General features: G+C 40.5%; 1 protein-coding gene across 1 annotated transcript in view; it reads right to left on the reverse strand.

Moving 5' to 3' along the window:
* DOCK3 (dedicator of cytokinesis 3) overlaps window positions 1-23,220 on the reverse strand; it is a 204,694-nt gene that overhangs the window by 178,551 nt on the left and 2,923 nt on the right. The window contains exon 2 of the mRNA XM_014529727.1: window positions 23,117-23,199. Coding sequence (XP_014385213.1) covers window positions 23,117-23,199 — 83 coding nt within the window. The remainder of the gene's footprint in view (window positions 1-23,116; window positions 23,200-23,220) is intronic.

A 23,220-nucleotide genomic window follows, 5' to 3' on the forward strand; every position in this document is an offset into this window, starting at 1 on the left:
GTTACAGGGGTGGGCAAACTTTTTGACTCGAGGGCCACAATGGGTTCTTAAACTGGACCGGAGGGCCGGAACAAAAGCATGGATGGAGTGTTTGTGTGAACTAATATAAATTCAAAGTAAACATCATTACATAAAAGGGTACGGTCTTTTTTTTTTTTAGTTTTATTCATTTCAAACGGGCCGGATCCAGCCCGAGGGCCGTAGTTTGCCCACGGCTGATCTAGAAGATGGTAAATTGGTGGGGAATACAGCTGAAGGGAAGGCGGCTTGCAGTTATGTAGTTAGAGACATAAACCGAGGTCAGGGCTCCAAAACAAACAGAGGCTAGAGAGAACATGCCACATTTTAAACTACTCAGAGGTTCAATATAACAGACGAATAACTTGGTGACCAGGAAATGAAACTGGAGAGATAAGCAGAAGCCAGAGTAAAAGGGGCTTTTAAATCATTTTAAGAAATTTGGACTTGACCCTAAGAGAAGCAATGTAAAGGTTTTAAGAAAGTGAGTACTAAGATCTGGTTTTAGTAAAACCACCCAGGAGGTAAATGCAGAAGAGGGAATAGGGAAGACTATCAAAACTGAATGCAGGTAGAGCAATGAAAAAACGGATGCAGCAATCCAAAGAGGTCAAGGCTGCCTTCTATCCTCAGCTCAAGAGTTCTTTAGAGTCATTAATACTTGGTGAGTACTCAATACAGACCGGCAAAATTCTAGCTTCAAATGACTGAGATCATTTGTTTAGGCCCAGAAAGTGCTAAAGCCAGAACAGGTTGGAGGAAACTGGAGGAGCGCTGGTTCCTAGGCAAGTAGTTAAGGTGCTTGTGAGACATCGAATGGAGAGGCCTGCCATAGTGGGACACATGCAATGGAACTCAGAATACAGGCCTGAAATAACGAGTATTATCATCACACTGGAGACAGTAACACTTTCTGTGTGCCACCACCGCATCTAGGACATACCAGAATTAACTGTACCTGAAACACTAAATGTGACCATCAATTCTCGAGGAGCTCCGCCTTATGTTTAACGCAAAGTGCTCAATAAGTTCTCCAGGACTTGAAAGTGAACTTCTTTCTGCATAAACTCAAAATAGGCTCCATAACTCATCTCTTGTCCCCATTACTCATACTACAGACACACTTCACTAAAACATTTAGTCTCTAAAATTTCAGTAGTTTCCCAAAGAATACAAAAGCAAATAATAAATCTTAACCCTTTACTTCAAAATCTCCAACCATAGGTAAACACACCTCTGCAGGCAGATGAAGTCCTACTAAAAGATACAGAAAGAACCACAGATGGTTTTTTTTTTAATTATATCAACCTAACTTCTTACCTTAAGGAACTTGTAAAAGAATATAAAATTAACCTAAAACAAGCAGAAGAAGAAAATGATAAAGATTAAAACTGAAGTAAATATAATAGTAAAACAAGATAGACAAAACCAAAAGTTAGTTCTTTGAAAACATCAATAAAATGAACAGACCTTTAGCTAGATTGATGGGGAAAGGGGGAGAGATAGGGAATTCACTTTACTAAAATGAAGAATGAAAGATGGTACCTCACTACCTACTTTATAAAAATAAAAAGGATTATAATAAGACACTATGAACAACTATACACCAACAACTTAAGTAACATATAAACTGAACAAATTCCTAGAAAGACACAAATTACTGAAGAAATAGAACATCTAAATATGTCTATAACAAGTACAAAATCAAGTTAATCCCTTTAAAAGTTCCCACAAAGAAAGGCATAACCCAGGAGAGCACAGGATAGATGGCTTCTCTGGAGGATCCTACCAAACGTTCAAAGAGTAATTAACATCCATCTTTCATAAACTCTTGCAAAAACCATAAAAGTAAACAACACTTTCCAACTAATCCTGTAAGACCAGCATTACCCTGATACTAAAATCTGACAAAGGTATCACAAGAAAGCTACAAACCAGTATCTTTTCATTAATACAAACAGCAATCCTCAACAAAATGTTACCAAACCAAACACAGCAACACTTTTTTTAAAAAGTCTGATTATACAACATTACCGAGTATCCCAGGAATTGCAAGGTTGATTCCGCATATGAAAATCAATATAATGCACAATATTAATAGAAGACTAAAACCACACAATAATCAAAGTATATACAGAACAAGCATTTTACAATATCCAGCATCCTTTTTTTGATAAAAACACTCAACAAACTAAAAATAGAAGTGAATGACCTCAACCTGATAAAGGGCACTTCTGAAAAACTCATCATAAGCTACCATCATAATTATGATGTAAAAGACTGAAGGCTTTCCCCCAAAATCAGAAGCAAGACAAACATTTCCACTATCGCCACTTCTATTTAACACTGTAGTGGAGGTACTAGCCAGGGCAATTCAGCAAAATAATAATAATAATAATAATAATAATAATAATAATGCATCATATTGGAATGTAAAACTCTACTGGCAGATGATATGATATTTTATATTGGAAATTCTAGTGAGTGCACTAAAAAATACTAGAATGAAAAAAAAAAGTTCAGCAATGTTGAGGACACAGATCAGTATGTAAAATCAGCCCAGCCACGGCACACACCAAGGTTGCAGGTTTGATCCAGTAGGGGATGTGCAGAAGGCAGCCAATCAATTTCTCTCTCATCATTGATGTTTCTATTCCTATCCCTTCCTCTCTGAAATCAATAAAAATATAATTTTAAAAAGAATGAATTTGTACTCCTACTTAACACTATACCTCAAATTAACTCAAAATAAATTAAAGACCTAAATGCAAAAGCTACAAAATGCTTAAACAAACGAGTAAATCCTGAAGAGCTTAGATTAGGCATTATTTCTTAGATACAATACCAAAAGCACAAAAAAATAAGTAAAGCCAGTTTGGCTCAGTGGATAGAACGTCGGCCTGCAGACTGAAAGGTCCCAGGTTCAATTCCAGTCAAGGGCACATGCTCGGGTTGCAGGCTCGATTCCCAGTAGCGGGCGTGCAGGAGGCAGCCAATCAATGATTCTCTCTCATCATTGATGTTTCTATCTGTGCTTCTCCCTTCCTCTCTGAAATCAATAACAATACATTTTTTTAAAAAGTGACATATACCATGATCAACTGGCATTTATTCCAGGATGAAAGGATGGTTCAACATCCATAAACCAATCAATGTGATACACCCCAGTAACAAAATGAAGAACAAAAATGATATGACCATTTCATTTGACAAAATTCAACATCCATTTATGATTAAAAACTCTCAACATGTGGGTATGGAGAAAACATACATCAACATTATTGAAAAACCACATAGGACAAACCACATCATACTTAATGGTGAAAAGCTGAAAGTTTTTCCTCTAAGAGCAACAACAAGAAAGAGAAGGATGCCCACTCTCACCACTTTTATTCAACATATATTGGAATTCCCAGCCAGAGTAATTAGGCAAGAAAAAGTTTTTTAAAAAGGCATTCAAATCAGAAAGGAAGAAGTAAAACTCTATTTGCAAATGTCACAATATCATACATAGAAAACCCTAAACACTCATAAAAAAAAAAATTAAAACTAATCAGTAGCCCTAGCTGCTGTGGCTCAGTGGTTAGAGCATTGGCCTGTGCACCAGAGGGTTGTAGGTTTGACTCCTGCCCCCATTCGAGGTGCATATGGGAGGCAATCAATCAATGTGTGTCTCTCACATCTCTCTTTCTCTTTCACTCACCCCTTCCCCCCTCCCTTCCACTCTCTCTAAAAATCAATAGAAAAAATATCCTCACTCCTTGGGTGAGGATTTAAAAAAAAACACAAAACTAATCATCAAATTTAGTAAAGTCATAAGATACAAAATCAACATACAAAAACAGTTGCATTTTTATACACTTAACTAGAGGCCCAGTGCACGAAATTCATGCACTGGGGGGGGGGGGTCCCCCAGCCAACCCGGGCCCCCAACCAATCACATCACACCCACCTTGGCTGGCCTGGCACCAGTGGGTGTCATAGCGTGGTTGTCTGGATGGTCATTGGCTGTTCAGTCGATTTGCATATTACGCTTTTATTATTATACACTAGAGGCCCAGTGCACGGATTCGTGCACCAGTGGGGTCCCTCAAGCCTGGCCTGTGCCCTCTCACAATCCGGGATCCCTCAGGGGATGTCGGACTGCCAGTTTCGGCCTGATCTGGCCTAAAGGAATTGGGCCAAAACTGGCAGTCCGACATCCCCCAAGCAATGTAGCAGTGCGCGAAGCAGCAGGCGGCCAGGGAGGAGCTCGAGCCCAGGCTGGGCGCCACGCTGCTCCCACTCATCCTGGCCCCGCTGCACCTGCCGCCGCAGCTCAGTAAGCTCGCTGAGTGGCACTCCAGCTGTGGGAGCACACTGACCACCAGGGGGCAGCTCCTGTGTTGAGTGTCTGCTCCCTGGTGGTCAGTGTGTGTCATAGCGATCGGCCAGTCATCTGGTTGCTTAGGCTTTTATATATATAGATAATATCCTGGCCAAAGACAGTAAATTCTTTGGGAGAGATGCAGACAGAAGAGTTGAAGGAGCTTTCTTTCCAAGAATTTGAAACCCAGGAGCGCAAGCAGTGCTCAGAGCAATTTTATCACTGTTTTAGGGTACAGATGTCAAATATCCCAGTTATGAGGGCACTTTTGAGAATTTTTAGTAATAAAGAAAATCATAAGAGTAGAAAGAAAAAGAGTATTAACACATAGCACTAAAGTTTCGTTTCAGAACTTGTTTCTGTCATTTAACTAATTGAAATATCAAGTTTAAAAGAAAATGCAACCCAAGGTAATAATTCCATTTACTTTATGAACTAATAAAATGTAGCTATCATTTCCTCAATCAATAATCTATTTCCAACTTACAATCTCCAAATACCACAGAGAAAAATACACTCTCATATGTAACAAAGTTAATAAGGTCATTTATAAAGCAATAATGCCGACTACAACATAATATTTTCTTAGTAAAATTATAAATTCTGATCTCATGTGAGGAAAGATAAATGTATTTATTTTACTAAAGAGGCAAATAGAAGATAGTTGAGTGATTTGTTCACAATCATTATAGGTTTTCCATGTTAGGAACAGTATTGCCTAGCTCCTCTGGAAATAAGTTCCATTACCCTTTTATCTGGTTTCTCTAAGTCTAAAAGCACTCTTCGGCTCCTCAATTTACCTTTCTAAAATACCTTTGTCCCTTGATCAAAATGTTTCAATGACTCCCCACTGCCTACAGAATAAAGGTATATTCCTTACTCTGACATTCAAGGCCCTTCACACTCTCAGCCAAACCTATCTTCCCAATTTTCTCCCAAAGTCACAGGACTTGGGCTATTAGTTCCCCCAAAACACCTTGCACAAGTCTCAAATCCGCACTTCACTGCTTCCTACTGCCTGGATCTCCTCTCATGCTTCCTTTTCACTAACCAAAACCCTGACTCATCAAGCCTCAGTGCTTTCATCCGTAGGAATCTCTCCTGGTGCCCCCAGGTTCTGGCCTCTTACGGCACATTCTGCTTCTATTGTGTTTGACATTTACTACAGCTTTGTGTGCACAGTGTATATGTGCATCAGGTAGTCTTACCTCCTTACTATTCTGTGTGCCCAGCATGCCTAATCCCCACTCCAGTTGATTTCAACAGGGCTGTCAGACACCCTCAACCACAGGCGGCCATGTGAAATGAAATAGACTGAGCCATGCTATTCATTCCCTTAAGTCCTCCCAACAGGAAATAGCTCTTTCCTATTCTATCATGAGCTGTAAAGATGTAACCCCAGAACTTAAGAGTGGTTCCAAACTGCAAATAAGAGTCTAACGCATAGATATGCCAAAATGTAAGGTGCAGACATACAGGTCCTTATGCCTTCAGGCCCTGATCCTAGTCTAACCTGAGGCCAGACCCACTCATGCCTTTCTGGTTACATGAACCAATAAATTCTCCCTTCTTCTTCAGTTTAAGATGGATTTCTATTAATTATAATTAAAAGAGTTCTTCGGATAAACACAAGAACAGGAATATGTTTGTTTCCTCCATTGGATGCTCCACATGGCAAGCATCTGATGAATATTTCTAAACTGATATGTATCTTCCGGTGGCTCTATCCAAGATTCAACGATAGGAGAAAAAGCCCTGGACAGGGACTCAGATCTGAATTCAAAACCCAAATAGTCAAACTGTGTGACCTTGAGCAAGGCAATGTCTCTGACCTTGGTAATCCCATGTGAAAAACCAGAAGGTTCAGTTCTATTTTTATGGTACCTTCTAGGCCTAAAATTCCATGAATATATAATTCTTAGCTAAAAACTGTTGTCAACTGGTACTGTTTCAACTACTATCATCATAAAATAAAACTTCCCAAATCTAATTTTCACAATCCTCTAAATTAAGGGTCTTGAAACCTTCCTTCTTCCTTCATTGTTCCCCAGAACCTTAACCATACCAGGTCTTCAATAAATATCTACTGAATCAATAAGAGAATTCAATGAGGTATCTTAACTTTCTAGTTAGACTTATTTTAACTTCATGTTACTACCTATGTTTTAAATTACCTTTAAAAAAAGCAAAAAAAAAAACACACACACACACAAAAAAAAAAAAAAAAAAAAAAAACCTTCTTCCTCTTCCACTCTTGCCAAGAAAATTTAACTTTCCTATCCATCTATGGTCAATATAACAACTATAGTTGATACCATCTTGTCAATCTTTGTGCCATGTAATCTCAATACCATATTTATACTCTGCCTCTTTCTTAATCATAACTTAAAAACATTTCCAATTCTATATTTTTCAGGGCTGAATTGTTCTTCAACAATTTCTATAAATTTATATCTTCATACTGAATCTGTTTGAAATGCTTTCACCAATTTCCAACCATTACAACTGTATGAATTCCTTTCACCCAACACTGGAATTTAAATATACAGTCTCTATGAAATGAACAATTAGAGAATATCCAACTAGAACATCTCTCAGTGAAAGTGAGAATCACTCCAATGTGTTGACTCAAGATCAGAGTGACTTAAAATAACTTATCTTGATGTTCAACTTCTAAATTATTTTCATTTGATTAGGGCATGCTGGGAAGAATCACAAAATAAATATCTCTGGGTAGTGAGATCCGGCTAAGTAAAATTTTTTCTTTTTGTTCATCTCTACTTGCTATTTTTCCAACAATAACAACATGTTAACTTGTGTAATTTTCAATTATTATTTAAAGTTATATAAAGTTTAGTATCTTGACCTTGAGTATTAACTAATATGGTAAGAAAGAATGAATCAGGATTGAGGAAGAACACAGAACTTCCAGCAAAATGGGGCATGAACACTGAGAGAAAGGAAGAGATGAAATGCCAGATTCACATGATACATACGTTTATAAACACAAATACACACAGCAGGGCACGAACAAGTGAAATGGAAACGAATCTTGCTATGAAAGAAAAAAATGAATCTGAAAAATCTACAGCTGGCATCATACTCAATGGTGAAATACTGAAAACTTCTCTCCAAATATCAGAAACAAGACAAGGATGCCTGCTTTTACTATTCAACACAGTGCTAGAAGTCCTGCCAGAGCAGTCAGGCAAGGCAAAGAAACAAAAGGCATCCAAATTAGAAAGGCGGAAGGAAGATTATCTCTTCACAGAAGACATGATCTTACATGTAGAAAACTTTAAAGAAGCCATACTCTTCCTCCCCCATCCCCACGAAAAACCATTAGAGCTAATTGAGGAATTCAGCAGTTACTGGATGTAAAATTAACATGCAAAAACAAACTGTAGTTCTATACACTAACAATGAATATGAAAAATTAAGAAAACCATTCCATTAACAACAGCATCATAAAAATAAAACACTTAGGTATAAATTTAACCAAAAAGATGACAGCCTTGTTCACTGAAAATTACAAGATACTGTTGAAAGAAACTGAAATCATCATCAGAAACCTCATTTAAAGTAGGGAGGCCAGAATGGTGCGCTCTCGTGCCCTGTGTCAATTAAGAAGCACAAGGGAAACGCTTTATAATAGCCCTTTCCAACTTCTTTTCGCCCTATAAAATAACTTCCTTTATTTTGTTTTAGCGGACTTGTACATGACCCACATGATTGCACATGTTCTGGGTTGCAATTCCTTGTTGTTCCTGAGTAAACTCATCGTGCTGGGGAAATATCTGGCTTTTGTTTAAGGTCAACACAGTCAGTGGCCAGTACAGGATCCAGAGAAGAGCCCTAATTGCCCCGAGGCTGGTGAGCGAACAGGTGAGGCAGCCACCGAGCCCGCTGAGCTCCTGTTTCCTCTCCGACCCTGGAGTTGGAGAGTGTTTTCTCCTGGATCTGAGCTTCCACTCTATTTTGAAACTCTCTGGGCTCTCTCTGTAATCTGTTAAAGGTCTCGCCCTCTTCTGTTGAAGCCCTCCTTTATTTGAGAATACCTGTTTTGGCACTCTGCTTTGGGATCAGGCTGTTTCTTGAGATGCTAGCCTTCCTCCGAGCCCCTTGGAAGCTGGACTATTTCTACTGAAACGATGCCGGCCTGCAGTCTGGTTCTAGATTAGCTTGCCTCACTGAAACTGCTTCAGCCTTCAACCTGACTTGTTTCGGAGCAGGCTGTTCTGCTAGAACTGTGCTACTCAGCCTTGACCTGACTCCTTCAGGATCTCGCTATTTCTCTGAAATTGGCCGCTTCAGCCTTCGGCCTGGCTTCTTCTGGAAGGTCTGTTCTTAAAGTGGGACGCTGGCATTTGGCCTGCAGACTAGTTGGGCCTTTGGGCTAGAGAAAAGCCTCTGAAAAACGGGATCCCACTTCTCTAAATATTTCAGGGCACCCAGTCTCTCCTCGTGTAATTTCTAACTAAATGGACTGCTATGACTAAAGTAATTTAGAATATCAATGGCCATTATGAACTTTTGAAATCCCCAACCTTCTTTTCTTAAAACCAAACTGGTCAACCACAGCTCTGAAATGGGTGGAACACATATTTCAATTGGTATTTCAAGGCTTCCAAACTTTACTATGAGTCTAAAATCGCCTCTTTACAAAATAAAGTGTTTAGATTAACTGAGGCAAATAAGCACTTTAAGAAAAAAAAAATGGCTTCCAAAGCCTCACATTCCTCTCCCTCAGCTTCTTTGTCTCTGGCTCCCCCTCCGGTGCCATCTTCCTCCTCCTCCTCCTCCTCCTCCTCCTCCTTCTCGGAACCTTTCCGCACTCCTTCCTCATCTGAGCTCCTCAGGACCTGTCCCTGTAAAGTTAAGCCTCTGAGGATCCTAATAAACCCCAAGTTTATTACATTCCCTGGACTAAGGCCAAATTGCATCCATAGTTATACAGCTTCCTAAAGTACCTGAAAATCCTCATAGATTTGGTGAGGAATGTAATAGTTATTCAAACTTATCAGCCTGGTTGCTCTGACTTATATCAGCCAGTTCATATGCTTGACAGTGAAGGTCAAGCTCGGCACTGAATGAAACCTGCTCGATGGGAACATCCTGAAAGGAATTTAGAAAAACAAAACCTTAACTTTTGGCAAAATGCTGGAACACTCACTGGAGACCTCCACCAAGCAGGTACAGTCAACTTTCCTAAGCCTGCTGACTGGGGAAATGCAGGCCTGCTCCAAAAAACCTGATGAAACGGTTCCTGATTATTATAACCGTCCTCCAACTATTTTCAAAGAAAATTCCAATCTTCCTTCAGATGTTGACTCCACCCGAGCAGCCTTTAACTCTATATGCTTATTAACAGGCTGACCCGAGATTTTGTTGTTGTTGTTAAAATGACGAGGATAGAATGGGAGACCATGTCCACTCTAGATTTAGTTAATTTAGCAAAGAGCTTGCTCCCAACCTTGATGAATCACCTAGAACAGTGATGGCGAACCTTTTGAGCTCGGCGTGTCAGCATTTTGAAAAACCATAACTTAACTCTGGTGCCGTGTCACATATAGAAATTTTTTGATATTTGCAACCATAGTAAAACAAAGATGTATATTTTTGATATTTTATATATTTAAATGCCATTTAACAAAGAAAAATCAACCAAAAAATGAGTTGACACGCGTGTCATAGGTTCGCCATCACTGACCTAGAAGAATGCTAATGTTCTTAATTCTCAGCCCTGGCAAGTAAAGGCCCCTACGCAAAACCGAACACCTCCTACCTTCTGCCATTATTGCAGAGTCAGGACATTGGAAAAAAGATTGTCATAATTTAAACACTTCAGACACCGTCAGTCTTTGAACCAACGCTTCCAATGTCCTCCTAACTCCCAATGATGGGGCCGCAAGAAGCGACAGGGGCTTTTCCCAACCTTCCCTCTTAATCCACTTGGAGAAACCACACTCTGATTGGAAATGAGTCTCTCCGTGTCCTTGCTGACACTGGAGCCACACTCTCGATGCTCAGCCCCACCCCAGAGCGCTCAAACAGTTTGCTAGTGGGGATCACTGAGAAGCTGCAGGCTCTTGTCTCTGAACCTATTCCTCTGAGGAATATCCACCCTTTTCTTTGTTCCTCTGCTCCTCCTCATTTATTAGGCCGAGTCTTCTTAGAAAAGCATCATGCTGGAATTTCTTTCTCCCAAAAGGGGGAAACAATTCTATAATTTGACAGTAACCATCAAAATGGCCAATCAAGAGAACTAAACAACTCTTCAACATCTTTTCTTCGCTCCATTTCTGACGGCACTATAGCTGAATCTGGGAACACTGGTCACTTGTCCCTATTGGACCAGCTGCCATCCTCTTTATGGGAAAAATCTTCACCTGATATTGGCAGAATCCACAGTGTACCTCCTATCAAGATTCAAATACATCCCTCAAAAATCCGGGCCCAGCCAGCGTGGCTCAGTGGTTAAGCATAGACCTATAAACCAGGAGGTCACTTTTTGATTCCCAGTCAGGGCACATGTCCTGGTTGCAGGCTCAATCCCAGTAGGGTGCGTGCAAGAGGCAGCCAATCAATGATTCTCTCTCTTTCCTCTCTCTTCCTCTCTGAAATCAATAAAAAAAAATTATATATATATGTATATATACATATTATATAATTTTGATATGACAAATAAAATTCACAGTGCTTCCTTTAAATGAAAAGGTATGTATAGGAAAAAAACATAGCATACTACCTGTGGTTTTGGGCATCTATTGGTTGTCTTGGAGCATATCCCTCATGGATAAGAGGGAGACTACTGTAAATGAGACTTCATCAAAATGTAAAAATTTTATGTATCAAAGAACACTAAAACAGAGTGCAATGGGAGAAAACATTGGAAAACCATGTAATGTAAGGAATTATGTTAATATATAAGAACTATAATTTAATGACACAAGATATTAAAAATGGGCAAAGTATTTGAATAGACACTTCTCCACAGAAGACATACAAATGGCAAATAAGTACATGAAAAGATGCTCAACATCACTAATTATTAGGAAAATGCAAATCAAAACCACAATGAGATCACTTCACATCCATTTGGATGGCTATTACAAGCACTTAAAAAAAACACAGAAACTAAGTATTGGCAAGGATATAGAAAAATTGAAATTATTTTGCATGACTGGTGGGAATGTAAAATGGTGCAGGCATTTCATTACAAAAAAAAATAGATAAAACTAAAATGGTACAGGCACTATGGAAACCAAAAAAAACTAAGCATAGAATTACCATGTGATAATTCTATTTCTAGGTATATACCCAAAGGATTTGAAAACAGGAGTCTAATTCTAGATATTACTCAAGAGAATGGAAAATACGGACACAAACAGACACTTACATACCAATGTTCATAGTAGCTTTATTCACAAGAGTCAAAAGGTGGAAACACCTAAGTGTACATCAAAGGATGAATGGATAAACAAATGTGATAGATACACTACAATGGAATAGTATTTACTCATAAAAAGAAACTTTAAATTCTAATATGTACAAAATGAATAAACCTTCAAAACACTGTGCTGAGTAACATAAACCAGAAACAAAAGGACACATATGGTATGATTCCACTTAGATGAAGTATATGGAACAGTCAAATTTATAGAGACAGAAAGCAGAATAGAGGTTACCAGGGGCTGGAGGGAGAGAGAGAGTGGGATGATAAAAATGTTCTGGAAATAAATAGTAGCTTTGGTTCTATAACAATTTGAATGTACTTAATGCCAGTGAATTGTACACTTAAATATGGGTAAAATGTACATTTTATAATAAAAATAATTTTTAAATATTGAGGTGAAGAATTAACCAATTAAAACAGATTACATATACAACACAGAAATCTGCTACGGCTTCTGAGAAAGCAAATGGATAAAAACAGTAGTGCTTTGTGGAACAACACAGTTCTATACACTGTCTCATTAGAGCTTAAATATTTCAGTATGTCTAAATGCATCAAAAGGTTTTCTTTTCAAAAGATTCCCTCCCTACATCCTTAGTGCTAGATGCACCCCTAAGTGCTTCCTCCCTTTCCCACCCCACAAAGTACACAAAGCCCCTCCTTCCTGGCTTTCCTCGTGACAAGATGGTGCAGCAGCAGATGTCATGTCTCCAGGCGCCCACCCGGAAAGGACGCTGCCCTCTGCACACAACTCTCCTCAGACTGTCACTCCCAGACACCGCCTCTGTCCCAGAACAGGCATCGCCACAGAGCGGAGCCTCGACCATGAGTCAGGAAGTTCTTTCAACAGCGGAGCCTATCACAAAGGCCCTGCATCTCACTTCAGAGGAGAGGAAAGGAGCCACACAGCTGATGATCCCGTTTCCCCTGGACAAGTTCAACTGAAGTCTAGCTTGTAAATGTGCGGCTGGGGAGAGAAGCAAACAGAAGTGCGTGGCTGGCAAATGGGAAAAAGAAAAGGATGATATTTGCAGGAGCTACAGAGAAAGAAATGGAGAGGCAGGAAGAATACACCGACAGTGAGGCAGAGTCCCCAACTCCCTGAGCATCAGTCACATTAGAAAAGGAACAAACAAGAGACCCACCAACTGGAATGAGTGATTTTCCAAGGGATTTCCCTGCGGACGCAAACAAATATCCCTGTATTGGCGTCATCATCACTTGTTAGGTTTAACAGTATCAAGTCATCAGAAGGTTCAATTAACCAATGCTGCCCAAGAAGTTGAACTGGTAGAAGGGGACACTTTATTTCTGAATACTTGGGGATTTATTCCGCTCAAGCATATATTGATTTTGAATTTTTTGAAAACGCAAACCTGTGGAGGAACTACTCTCCTATGTTGACAGGGGTGCAGAAAAACAAGTGCCCTCCCTGTCCTGGCAATAATTAACTGCAAACAACCAACTGCTCCAAAGTAGGAGGCTAGGTAAATTACAGTGCATCCATTTTGTGAACAGCAGTCACTAAAACAATGAACATTCAGGACATAAAAAAGTGTTCACAGTATAATAGATTTAAATAGAAGATTATAAGACAGCATAGTTCTAAATTTATTTTAAATGCCTACTTAAATATATGTACAGAAAGAGACTGTAAATATATACTAATATGTTGAGAAGGGTAGTTTTCTGGGTAACAGAAATAAGATACACCTTACTTCCTTTCTGTGTATTTTTCTATATTTACCAACATTTCTATAATGAATTTGTATCTTATGTAACCAGAGGGAAAATGTTACACAGAAAAGGGAATTCACAACACAGGGAAGTATAGAATATATTATATTTTAGAGAAAAGTCCAACAAAAAAATAAGAATCTTCTCTCTGTGCTTCTAAAGGTTTAACCTTGAGCTCTCTGGAAAAGTCACTCAACCAAAACACAGCTTCCCCAAAGATGTCAAATGAAAGAGGAACTGCCGGGTAAGTTCAAATTGCATCCCTATTATCTGCTGCAAGATTTCTGAATCATTGTTGTGATAACTGTGGCATTCCGGGTGAAATGGATTCATATTGGACTCCTAAGCCTCCCACCCAAAGTCAGTCATCTGAACTCAGCAATAAACCTTCCTAACAAGCTCAAGAAAGAGAAAAACCAAGGGGGGAAAAGTCTACTCATTACGTCACAAATTGTTAACAACCAAATATTAGATTTACAGCCTGCCTTTTAGAATACTATCAGGACTAACAAAGCCAAATGAAACTCTTCACGAGGTTGGACTCCTCATTAAGCGTTTGTTGATCACTCACCATGTGACAGGTCCTAGGGTTACAAACATGAAGACCAAGCTCCTTATCCTGGAGCCGCTCAATCCCCTGAGGCAGAGATGCAATTAAGCCTGATCTGAAAGGGCCAGTGCCACACTGGAAGTTGGTCCAACTGCTGTAGGAGCAAGAAGCAGGGCTTATTCATACAGGGCAGAGCTGGGGAAGGAAGGCATCAAAGACATGGCATTTGAGCTTTCCAATTGGCATTCTCCAGGCACAGAAAGGCAGTCACTGCATTCCTGTCATAACAACCTGAGCAAAGAAACAGGTAGGAACGTTCTAGGCCTGTCTGGAAAGGGGCGAGCTGTCCAGCCTATCTACAGCGTAGGGAATGTGGAGAAAATGTCAGAAACAAAACTCAAGAAACGTTTGGTGCCACCCTTCCTCCTATACAGGCAAATGAAAATGGACTTAGCATCCTTTCGATGTTTGCTCCCCACACTTAAAAGTAAGGCCACACAGACCTCTTAGAAGCATCTTTCCTCCTTGGCTATAGATCATGGTCTGTCAAAGCCCACCCTAACCCCAAACACTATCAGGTTCACCAAGGTGGCCCAGTTGCCACTGTTAGGAAATGTTCAATAGTTATCCAGATAATTTGCATTCAAAGCAAAATCTACTTGTTTATAAACTGGACACTTTCCTCTAGATAATAAAACTTCTTCTGATTCTGTTCAACATTTTTATCAGCCACTTGAAAAAGACAGGTTTGTCAATTATGTAGATAAAGGTTCAAAGAAAAGACAGTGCTATGCGGGATCACAAACTCAAGCTCAAAAAGACTGGAGAGGTTATACTGATGAGCCAAACACATCTAGCCCCTTCCCCAATTTAGGACCAACAGGGCAAGCCAAATATACTCACCTCAATAAAATGTAATGGAAATAAATGTAATATCTTTTTTAAATGAAACAAATTATTTATGCTTATTATATTTATGCTTATTAGCAGTTGTATAAGTTCAGGATAGAGGAGATCTAGCTTAACTTCAGTTCATATGAAATAAAACCTAGAGTTTAGTTGCTATGAATTCAATATAAGTAATTAGTGTGAAATAGCAACCTCAAAAGTCACCAAAAATCAGGCTTTATGCCACATTCACAAAAAATGTCCAATTCAATGCTACAAATATGTGTATAAAACCTTCTACATGCCTGGTATAGAGCTATGTCTGTCAATAATACAAATATAAGTATAACAAAATTCATAGTTCTAAGAGTTATAGCCTAAAGCAGTGGTTTTTTAACCATAAAATCAGTTGAGTTGCCACCAATAGTTTTTAATGAAATAGAAATGAATGGAAAATATTAGAGTACACTGTACAAAGTACACAGTAAGTACATCATGAAACTTTTAACTTTTTCATATATGTAGATGTATGTCTATATATACATACACACATAAGAGATCATTTTAAATGTATTTCTTATTGTAGATCAGTCAAACGTTGGAAAGACATTAGTCTAATGAAACAGGATTCAATATACCACTGTTAAGGTACAAAGTATCATAGAATATCCTATATAATAAAAGGCTAATATGCAAATTGTCTCCTCGACCAGTAGTTCCACCAGGGGGCGGGGCTGGTTGGCCAACCTCCCGCATCTCCTCCCCCCACTCCCCGGCCCAGCCCAATCACCCAGATCGGGCCAGGCCGGCCAGACCCCATCCATGTATGAATTCGTGCACCGGGTCTCTAGTATAAGTACAAAATCTCTTTGGTTGGAGAAAGAGAGGGGTATAGTCAAGGGTCTAGAAAAAGATTTACAAAAATAACGTTATATGAAGGGAGCCTTTACAGATAGAAAACAATCTGAGAGATGAAGACAGGGAAAAGCACCCCATGTAGAAGGAATAATATGAATAAAGATATAATGCAACGAACAAGAGGTTTTTAAGAGATGGCAAATGTCCTGGCACACGGCAGCATTGGTATAATTAAGTCAAGACAGAGGGAAAGTTCAGTTTGGCTGAAGTGAAAAGTACAAGTAGGTCAGCAGATGAGGCTGAAGAGGCAAATCTGAGCTGTAACATGCAAGTGCTGTGTATAGTAAACACTTGATGAATGTTAGCTATGTCAACTAGCCTTACTTAGTTCTGGAGCCTTAAACCTTAACCTGAAGGTCCCCAATTCTAACATTTTATGAAATACTAAAGGACTATTTAAGCAAATAATTTATATGTGGGAACAGAACACAAACTTTTAAGGAATGACAGGGTGTCTATTCTATTCAATCAAGAAGAATGTTCTAATCACAGCTATCTAACCATAAAATTGACTGTCCCAAAAAGTGGGGAGGGCACTGTGACTAGATGTATTTGAATAAAGGCCACATGCACATATGTTTGAAGGATGATACTAAGTCTACAATATAAAGCTCTGCATTTATCATACACTAATTCCTCCATCAATTTTGGTTCTCACTCATCCATCTGTAAGATCTCATGAATGAATCTGAAGAAAGAAACAGATGTAAGCAGGAGCCTGGCATTATATTCCACTGTAGATAAGAAAACAGAAAGCTCCTGAATGACATTTCCCAACATAGTAATTATCTTTACTAGTGATATAGCAAATCAAATGCAAGTACCTGGGCCACAGCTGAAATAATTTGGTAATGTATTTTATGAAATTTTTAAGTTCCCAGAGCCTTTATGTGGAAAAAAAATCTTGCTTTTCCACACAAAACATGTCAAGAGGGGTTATGCAAGTCTTAAGAGCATAATCATAAACATGTTTTTTTATTACAGTAAAAGCATAACATTGGAATTAAAGCCCTAATATAGCATATCCAATAATGCTTACACATTGGGAGTAATTTCAGATCAAATGAAATGTCTTTATAATCAAGAATAAAGACACAAGAATTCAAAAAATATTCAAAATACAAACTATTAAAAATTAAAATTCAGCACCAATGTAAAAATATGGTATGAGTATAAAGTACTTTCAACCTCAATGACCATTTTTTTTTGAGACCATCATACTTCAGAATGTGTCTAAAAATGCTAGATAGGAAATGGTCTCATGTATACAACTTAACGTTTCTAAAGCACATTCTCTTAAAAGAATGCATGATAAAATGAACTGTAACATTTGGATAGTCTATAGAATATTGCTGCATACTGCCTTTTCTATTAAAAATGTTGATCATTTCCAGTTGATCATTTCCTGTTTGCTTTATGGGATGACAGATCAAAACAAAGACCTCTTGGTTTGGGAAGGCACTCAATAAATGTTTGCTAAATTCAACTTCTTTCCTCCTGACAAACAATGTCTTTAAAAGAGGCTATAGCACCCAACATATTCCTCAGGGCTGTTTAAAAAAAACCCACCTTCTGACATGTCATGCCCTGAATCTGTACTCACTATCAATGTAAATCATTCCATTCAAGAACAGAATACTAAATACTATACAGACTTAAAAAAATGTTTAATATAGAAATAAAATTCCTTAAATATAACTATCCAACTTACTGAAAAGTCTGTAGAAAATACTTCATCTTTCACACATACACAATACTAAAAATCTCCTTTCAAAGGCAACCCCATGCAGTAAGAGAAACTGGCTCAGAATCCCAAAGTCCGAAGTTCAAATCTCAACTCAGGACTTGCTTGCTTAAGTATCTTAGATCACAGTCACTTAACTTCTCTCTGCTAAAGTTTCTTTGTCATCTGTTTAAAAAAGAGGGGCGAGTGATATGGTGTAAGGCTCGAGGAGAATCATGTTGTGGAAGTTCCCTGTAAACACTGAATCATAACACATCAAGCACAGCCTCACTTTTCAGAACAACATTAAGTCCTGGGCATGACATTCCCCTTCTGTGGATGCCTTTCCCTGGAGAGGTCTGGGGCCCTGCAGAGGCTTCAGAGGATGGGGTGCCCCGCGGAGCAAGTAACTAAAGAGCCCGCTACACAGTTCACCGAGCTGTAGCCCGTTTACCAACAGATTTAGTGACATTTTGTAACCACTGGTTCTTTCAGTTCCCACAGAAACTTTATAAGTTGAATTCCTTGTAAAGACTCAAAGCTTTTAAAATAAATAAAACAAAACCGCATTGGGGGGGGGGGTCCCCTATCTGAAGAAAAGAAAGCAAAAGGAAATCAGGTAAAAGGAAATATGCATTAGTTTTTAAATTCAAAAAAATAAACGTGACATCACAAAATTAAAATATAAGGTATTCTGGTTGGTAATGAGAACAAATTTTCAAGGTCTACTAAGTGGGGATTAGGGAAGAATAAGCAACAAATGCCCTGAATTATTTAAAAATTTGCCTCACAAAGCAGAAAAAGATGACCTTCTGAAGCAGCTTCCACTGCTAAGATGCCAATCTAATGTGTATGTATTCAACCTGTACTGCTATTCTACTTGAGGAGTTTAAGGGCAAACGCTGTTTTCTCTGTCATTGGTGTTTGCTGCTGCGGTTAGAGGATAGGAAAAGTATTTTTTGGTCTTTGGTTTCTGTATTTGGTAGTATGGATGCAATCAATATAGGAAAAGACAGACGTTTCACAAAAATAGCTGGATTTTTCTCACCTCATGCACTTTAGAGCAAGCAGCTTCTCGGAAAGGTAACATAAAAAGGAAGGACGCACGGCTTCCCAAGCCCCCGAGGCCACGGGAAGGAGAGCAGACCCTTCTAGCAGGAAAGAGACATGAGGACTCAGACTGTGGAACAAAGGGCTCAGTACAGAACAGCCTCTGTGATGCTAGAAAAGAACAGCATGAGCCTCAAAAATATCACCAAATATTGCCCGGTGGCAAGAAGAAACGTAAGGGTGTTGAATAGTCCATTGTTGAAGGACAAAAAAGGACGAACGGCCCTGAGAGGCGGTTTCTGTCCTGTCTGAGGAAGGTGACAGTAGCACTGCACTTGGCACCTACATGGTGCGACCTGAACGAGAATCCTGGGCACGCTGACTGCCTGACTTTTTTGATCCTCAAAAAAGGGCAGGTTCCTCCCCTCCCTCTAAAGCAGTGGTTCTCAACCTTGGCTGCACATTAGAATCACCTGGGAATCTTTTTAAAATCCTGATTTCTGGGCCTCATCCTCCGGAAATTCTGTTTCTTTGTTATGGGGTGGGGCCACAACATTAGTAACAAAGAAAACAGAATTTCCAGAGGATGAGGCCCAGAAATCAGGATTTTAAAAAGATTCCCAGGTGATTCTAATGTGCAGCCAAGGTTGAGAACCACTGCTCTAAAGTCAACCAGGAAATTTAACTGAAAGGGAAGCTCAGATATCACCTTGTCCAAAGTTAATATATCAACTAATTTTAAAATGTTATAAGCTGTACATAATCTGTAAATTATTAAAAGGCAGTAAAATATTACTACAGGATCTCAAAAATCTTACCAATGTCAAATCTTAGCAGTGCACTGGGAAAACTCCTTTGCAGGGCTGCAACAAGGGCTCCTTCCTCACCAACACCTGAGCAATTCCTCCCATCGGTGGCAAGTACATAGGAAAAGGTTTCCCCCCTTGCTGTCAGGATAATGGGTAGCAAGCAGAGACAGAAATCTGTGCTCCAAATTGGTGATAAAAATCAAAGCTGAGCCCTAGCCAGTTTGGCTCAGTGGATAGAGCATCCGCCCGTGGAATGAAGGGTCCCGAGTTCGATTCCGGACATGGGCACGTGTAGAGAGCGGCTACAGCGTTTGGACAGGTTCAAGCCTGGGACTAATGAGAGGGCACAATCCTCTCCTGGCAAAGCCACATGCAAGTCCCAGCACAATTATAGCCAAAGGCTATGGTTGTGAGCTTGACGTTATGGTCCGAACCTGTGCCCCACGTGGCTGAGTGATGTGGGCTGCGAGAGGTGCAGCAAGTAAACAAAGCTCGATCAGGTGCATGTAATTGAGTGGATTCGAAACCCAGGAGAACATTGTAAAACCATGCCCTTACTTTGCCTCCTGGAATCTGGCTATAAAATGAAGACTCCGCTTGCAGGCTGTGGCACTCTCTCTCTCTCTCTCTAATCAGAGGGCAGCATCCCACCCAGCCCAGCTTTATTCTCTTGTCTGTCTTCTTTAATCCTTCACCACCCCCACCCCCCTCAGGTTCACCCCTGGCCGTGCTGGCACGGCACAGGCACGCACTTCCATTGCAGGCTCAATTCCTGGCCCTGGTTGGGGCAAGTTCGGGAGACACCCAATCCATGTATCTCTCTCACATGATGTTTCTGTTTCTCCCCCTCCTTTCCACTCTCTCTGAAAATCAATGGAAAAATACCCTCGGGTGAAGGTTAATAATAACAACAACAAATCAAAGCTAAAACTCAAAACATTTTCTCATAGAAAAAATAATGATTAGATTTTCAAGTTAGTAATTAAAGAAATAATGCAGCTAACATACCACCTTTACTTGACTATTTTTTTTATTTTATGTGCAATACTTAAGCTACATTATAAACTGACCTGGATTTTATGAACAGGCCTAGGAATATAGCCCTAGCATGCGTATTAGGGGTGGGGTGGGGTGGGGGGAACGTATCCTGAGTTTTGGACAATTTATACAAGAACTTTCAGGCCATAACTGAGGAAGGGACAGAAGAAGAAAGCAATGAGAGAAGAGAGTTGCCTTGTATGGCAGAAAAGGCAGCTAAATTATACTAAACCACAGCTGCTCACATCTTCAGAATAACTCCCTCTCAGTTAACAAGCATTTAAGTCCTTCCCTATGCCCATGCTGTGCCCTCCACAGGAAATAACCGTTTTTCTAAAGCTAAGCCCACAGTCCTAGGAAATCAGGAATGTCATTCGTCTTCCTGAGTAAATCACATACTAAATCCTAGCGCGCAGAGATCCGCAGATGCCTATCTTGATTACCTGGCACTGCCTCCTCCTCAGAACTCTCACCTGAGGAAAGAGCTGCCTATTGTTGTTATTACTCTAGGTGCTAAGGGGAAAATAAGGAATTAACGTTTATTAAGCACTTGGTAGGCTCTCATTTGATTTTCACAACCCTGGAGGTAAATATTATCCCCAAGTTACACATTAAGAAAATGATGGCCCTGTCGGGTGTGGCTCAGGGGTTGAGCGTCCACCCAGGAACCAAGAGGTCACCGGTTTGATTCCTGTTCAGGGCACAGGCCCAGGTTGCAGGCTCAATCCCCAGTAGGGGGCGTGCAGGAGGCAGCCGATCAATGATTCTCTCTCATCATTGATGTTTCTCTCTCTCTCCCTCCCTCCCTCCCTCCCTCCCTCTCTGAAATCAATAAAAATATATTTTTTTAAAAAAAATGATGTTCAATAACTTGGCCACAACACCAGTAAAGAAGCCAAGACTCACAACCCCGCCAACTCCACTACTCTAGGATTCCTCCCCAAAAGGAAAGAAATGGGGTACCACTGGACAGTCGTCAATTATTCATTATTCCAGATAAGCAGTTCCGAGTGCAAGAGTGCAAGTTACAGAGAAGACAGGCCACCAACGCTTCAAGTCACAGAATCCATTCGTCTTTAGGGGAAACTCGAAGAGGAGGGGTAAAGAGGTGAATCCCTGCCCCTGGCCTCACGTCCCCTGTCCGCTCAGCAGACTCCAGCACTAGGGCTCCTGTTCTCACCCCCACCCGGCATGTCATCGGGCCACGGAGCTGAGCTCATTAGGAACTTCAGGAAGTTACCTTTCCAAACCAGCCCTGCTACCCGCAGAGCTCAGTGCAAGCCCTTCAATTTAAATAAATGCAGTTTGCACATAACTTGCCTGATGGCATTCCTAAACGTCTGCTGCCACTGCCAGTTTAAGAAGTGATTTTGTGCCGAACTGTGAACGAAATCTTGATTTAGCTGCGGTAAGAAACGGGAAACAACAATCTATGTTTAGGCAGATCACCCATCTACACTCTTCCATTACAACTTAGGGGAGGGAGGAAAAACCAACACCGCACACTCGGCATTTTAAACCTGTTTCCAACCGGTGGCCATGACAGGTGACTGACAGGAACGCAATGTGACCTGCACTCCTCGCATAACTGCCACAGAGCCCTAACGTTATAAAAGCAAAAGCGACGGTCAAGCCCTTATCAGCGGTTCTCAACCTGTGGGTCGCGACCCCTTTGGCGGTCGAAAGACCCTTTCACAGGGGTCGCCTAAGACCATCCTGCATATCAGATATTTACATGACGATTCATAACAGTAGCAACATTACAGTTATGAAGTAGCAACGAAAATAATTTTATGGTTGGGTCACAACATGAGAAACTGTATTTAAAGAGCCAGAAGGTTGAGAACCACTGGGCTAGAGAAATCTGCAGGGCCTAGAGCAGGCCGAGCCTCATGAGCCTTGTTAAAGAGTTTGGATTTTATTCTAAGTGTGATGGGAAACTGCTGGAAGGGTTTTAGGCAGGGAATAGGTGTGGTCTGGTTTGCACTGAAACAAAATCCCAAACTCTGGTTGCTCTCAAGAGAGCAGCGCCACGAATGGCAGCGGACCAGAGTGTGCTGGGAAGTGTGCTGTGGACCTTACACCCAGTAGGTCACCTCGATCCTGCATATATATTTACATGACGATTCGTAACAGTAGCAACATTACAGTTATGAAGGAGCAACGAAAATAATTTTATGGTTGGGTCACAACATGAGGAATTGTATTTAAAGGGCCAGAAGGTTGAGAACCGCTGCCTTAGATCGTCCAGTTCCCTTCTCAAAGGTGTCACCTGCTGGGAGAAGCGGCCAACCCCTGGAATGTAACGCTGGTAACGGGTCAGAGTGGGGATCTAGGAGGAATGCCAGCTGAACAAAGCCGGGACAGTGCCCCCGCCCTGAGCGCCGAGCCTCCAAAATCGCCTCCCACGAGGGTAGTTACTTGTCACACCGACGACCACACAGGTGAAAGCGGACCGAGCCCCGGAAGGCAAAGGCCCGCAGAACCCTGAGCCGGGAGAATGATGTCAGTGCCTTGCACCCTTCGTTGTGTAACGCTCCAGGCCACGCACTGGGCTGCTCACCGCGGTGCGGAACCTCCTTCAAACTGAGGCTCGGTTCGGGGGCGGAGAAAATCGACTTCCAGGATCCGGCTTCCCGGGGAAAGCTGCCGGTGCCCCGCAGCCGA

This window comes from Myotis brandtii, unplaced genomic scaffold (assembly GCF_000412655.1).
Source record: "Myotis brandtii unplaced genomic scaffold, ASM41265v1 scaffold693, whole genome shotgun sequence".
Lineage (NCBI taxonomy): Eukaryota > Metazoa > Chordata > Mammalia > Chiroptera > Vespertilionidae > Myotis > Myotis brandtii.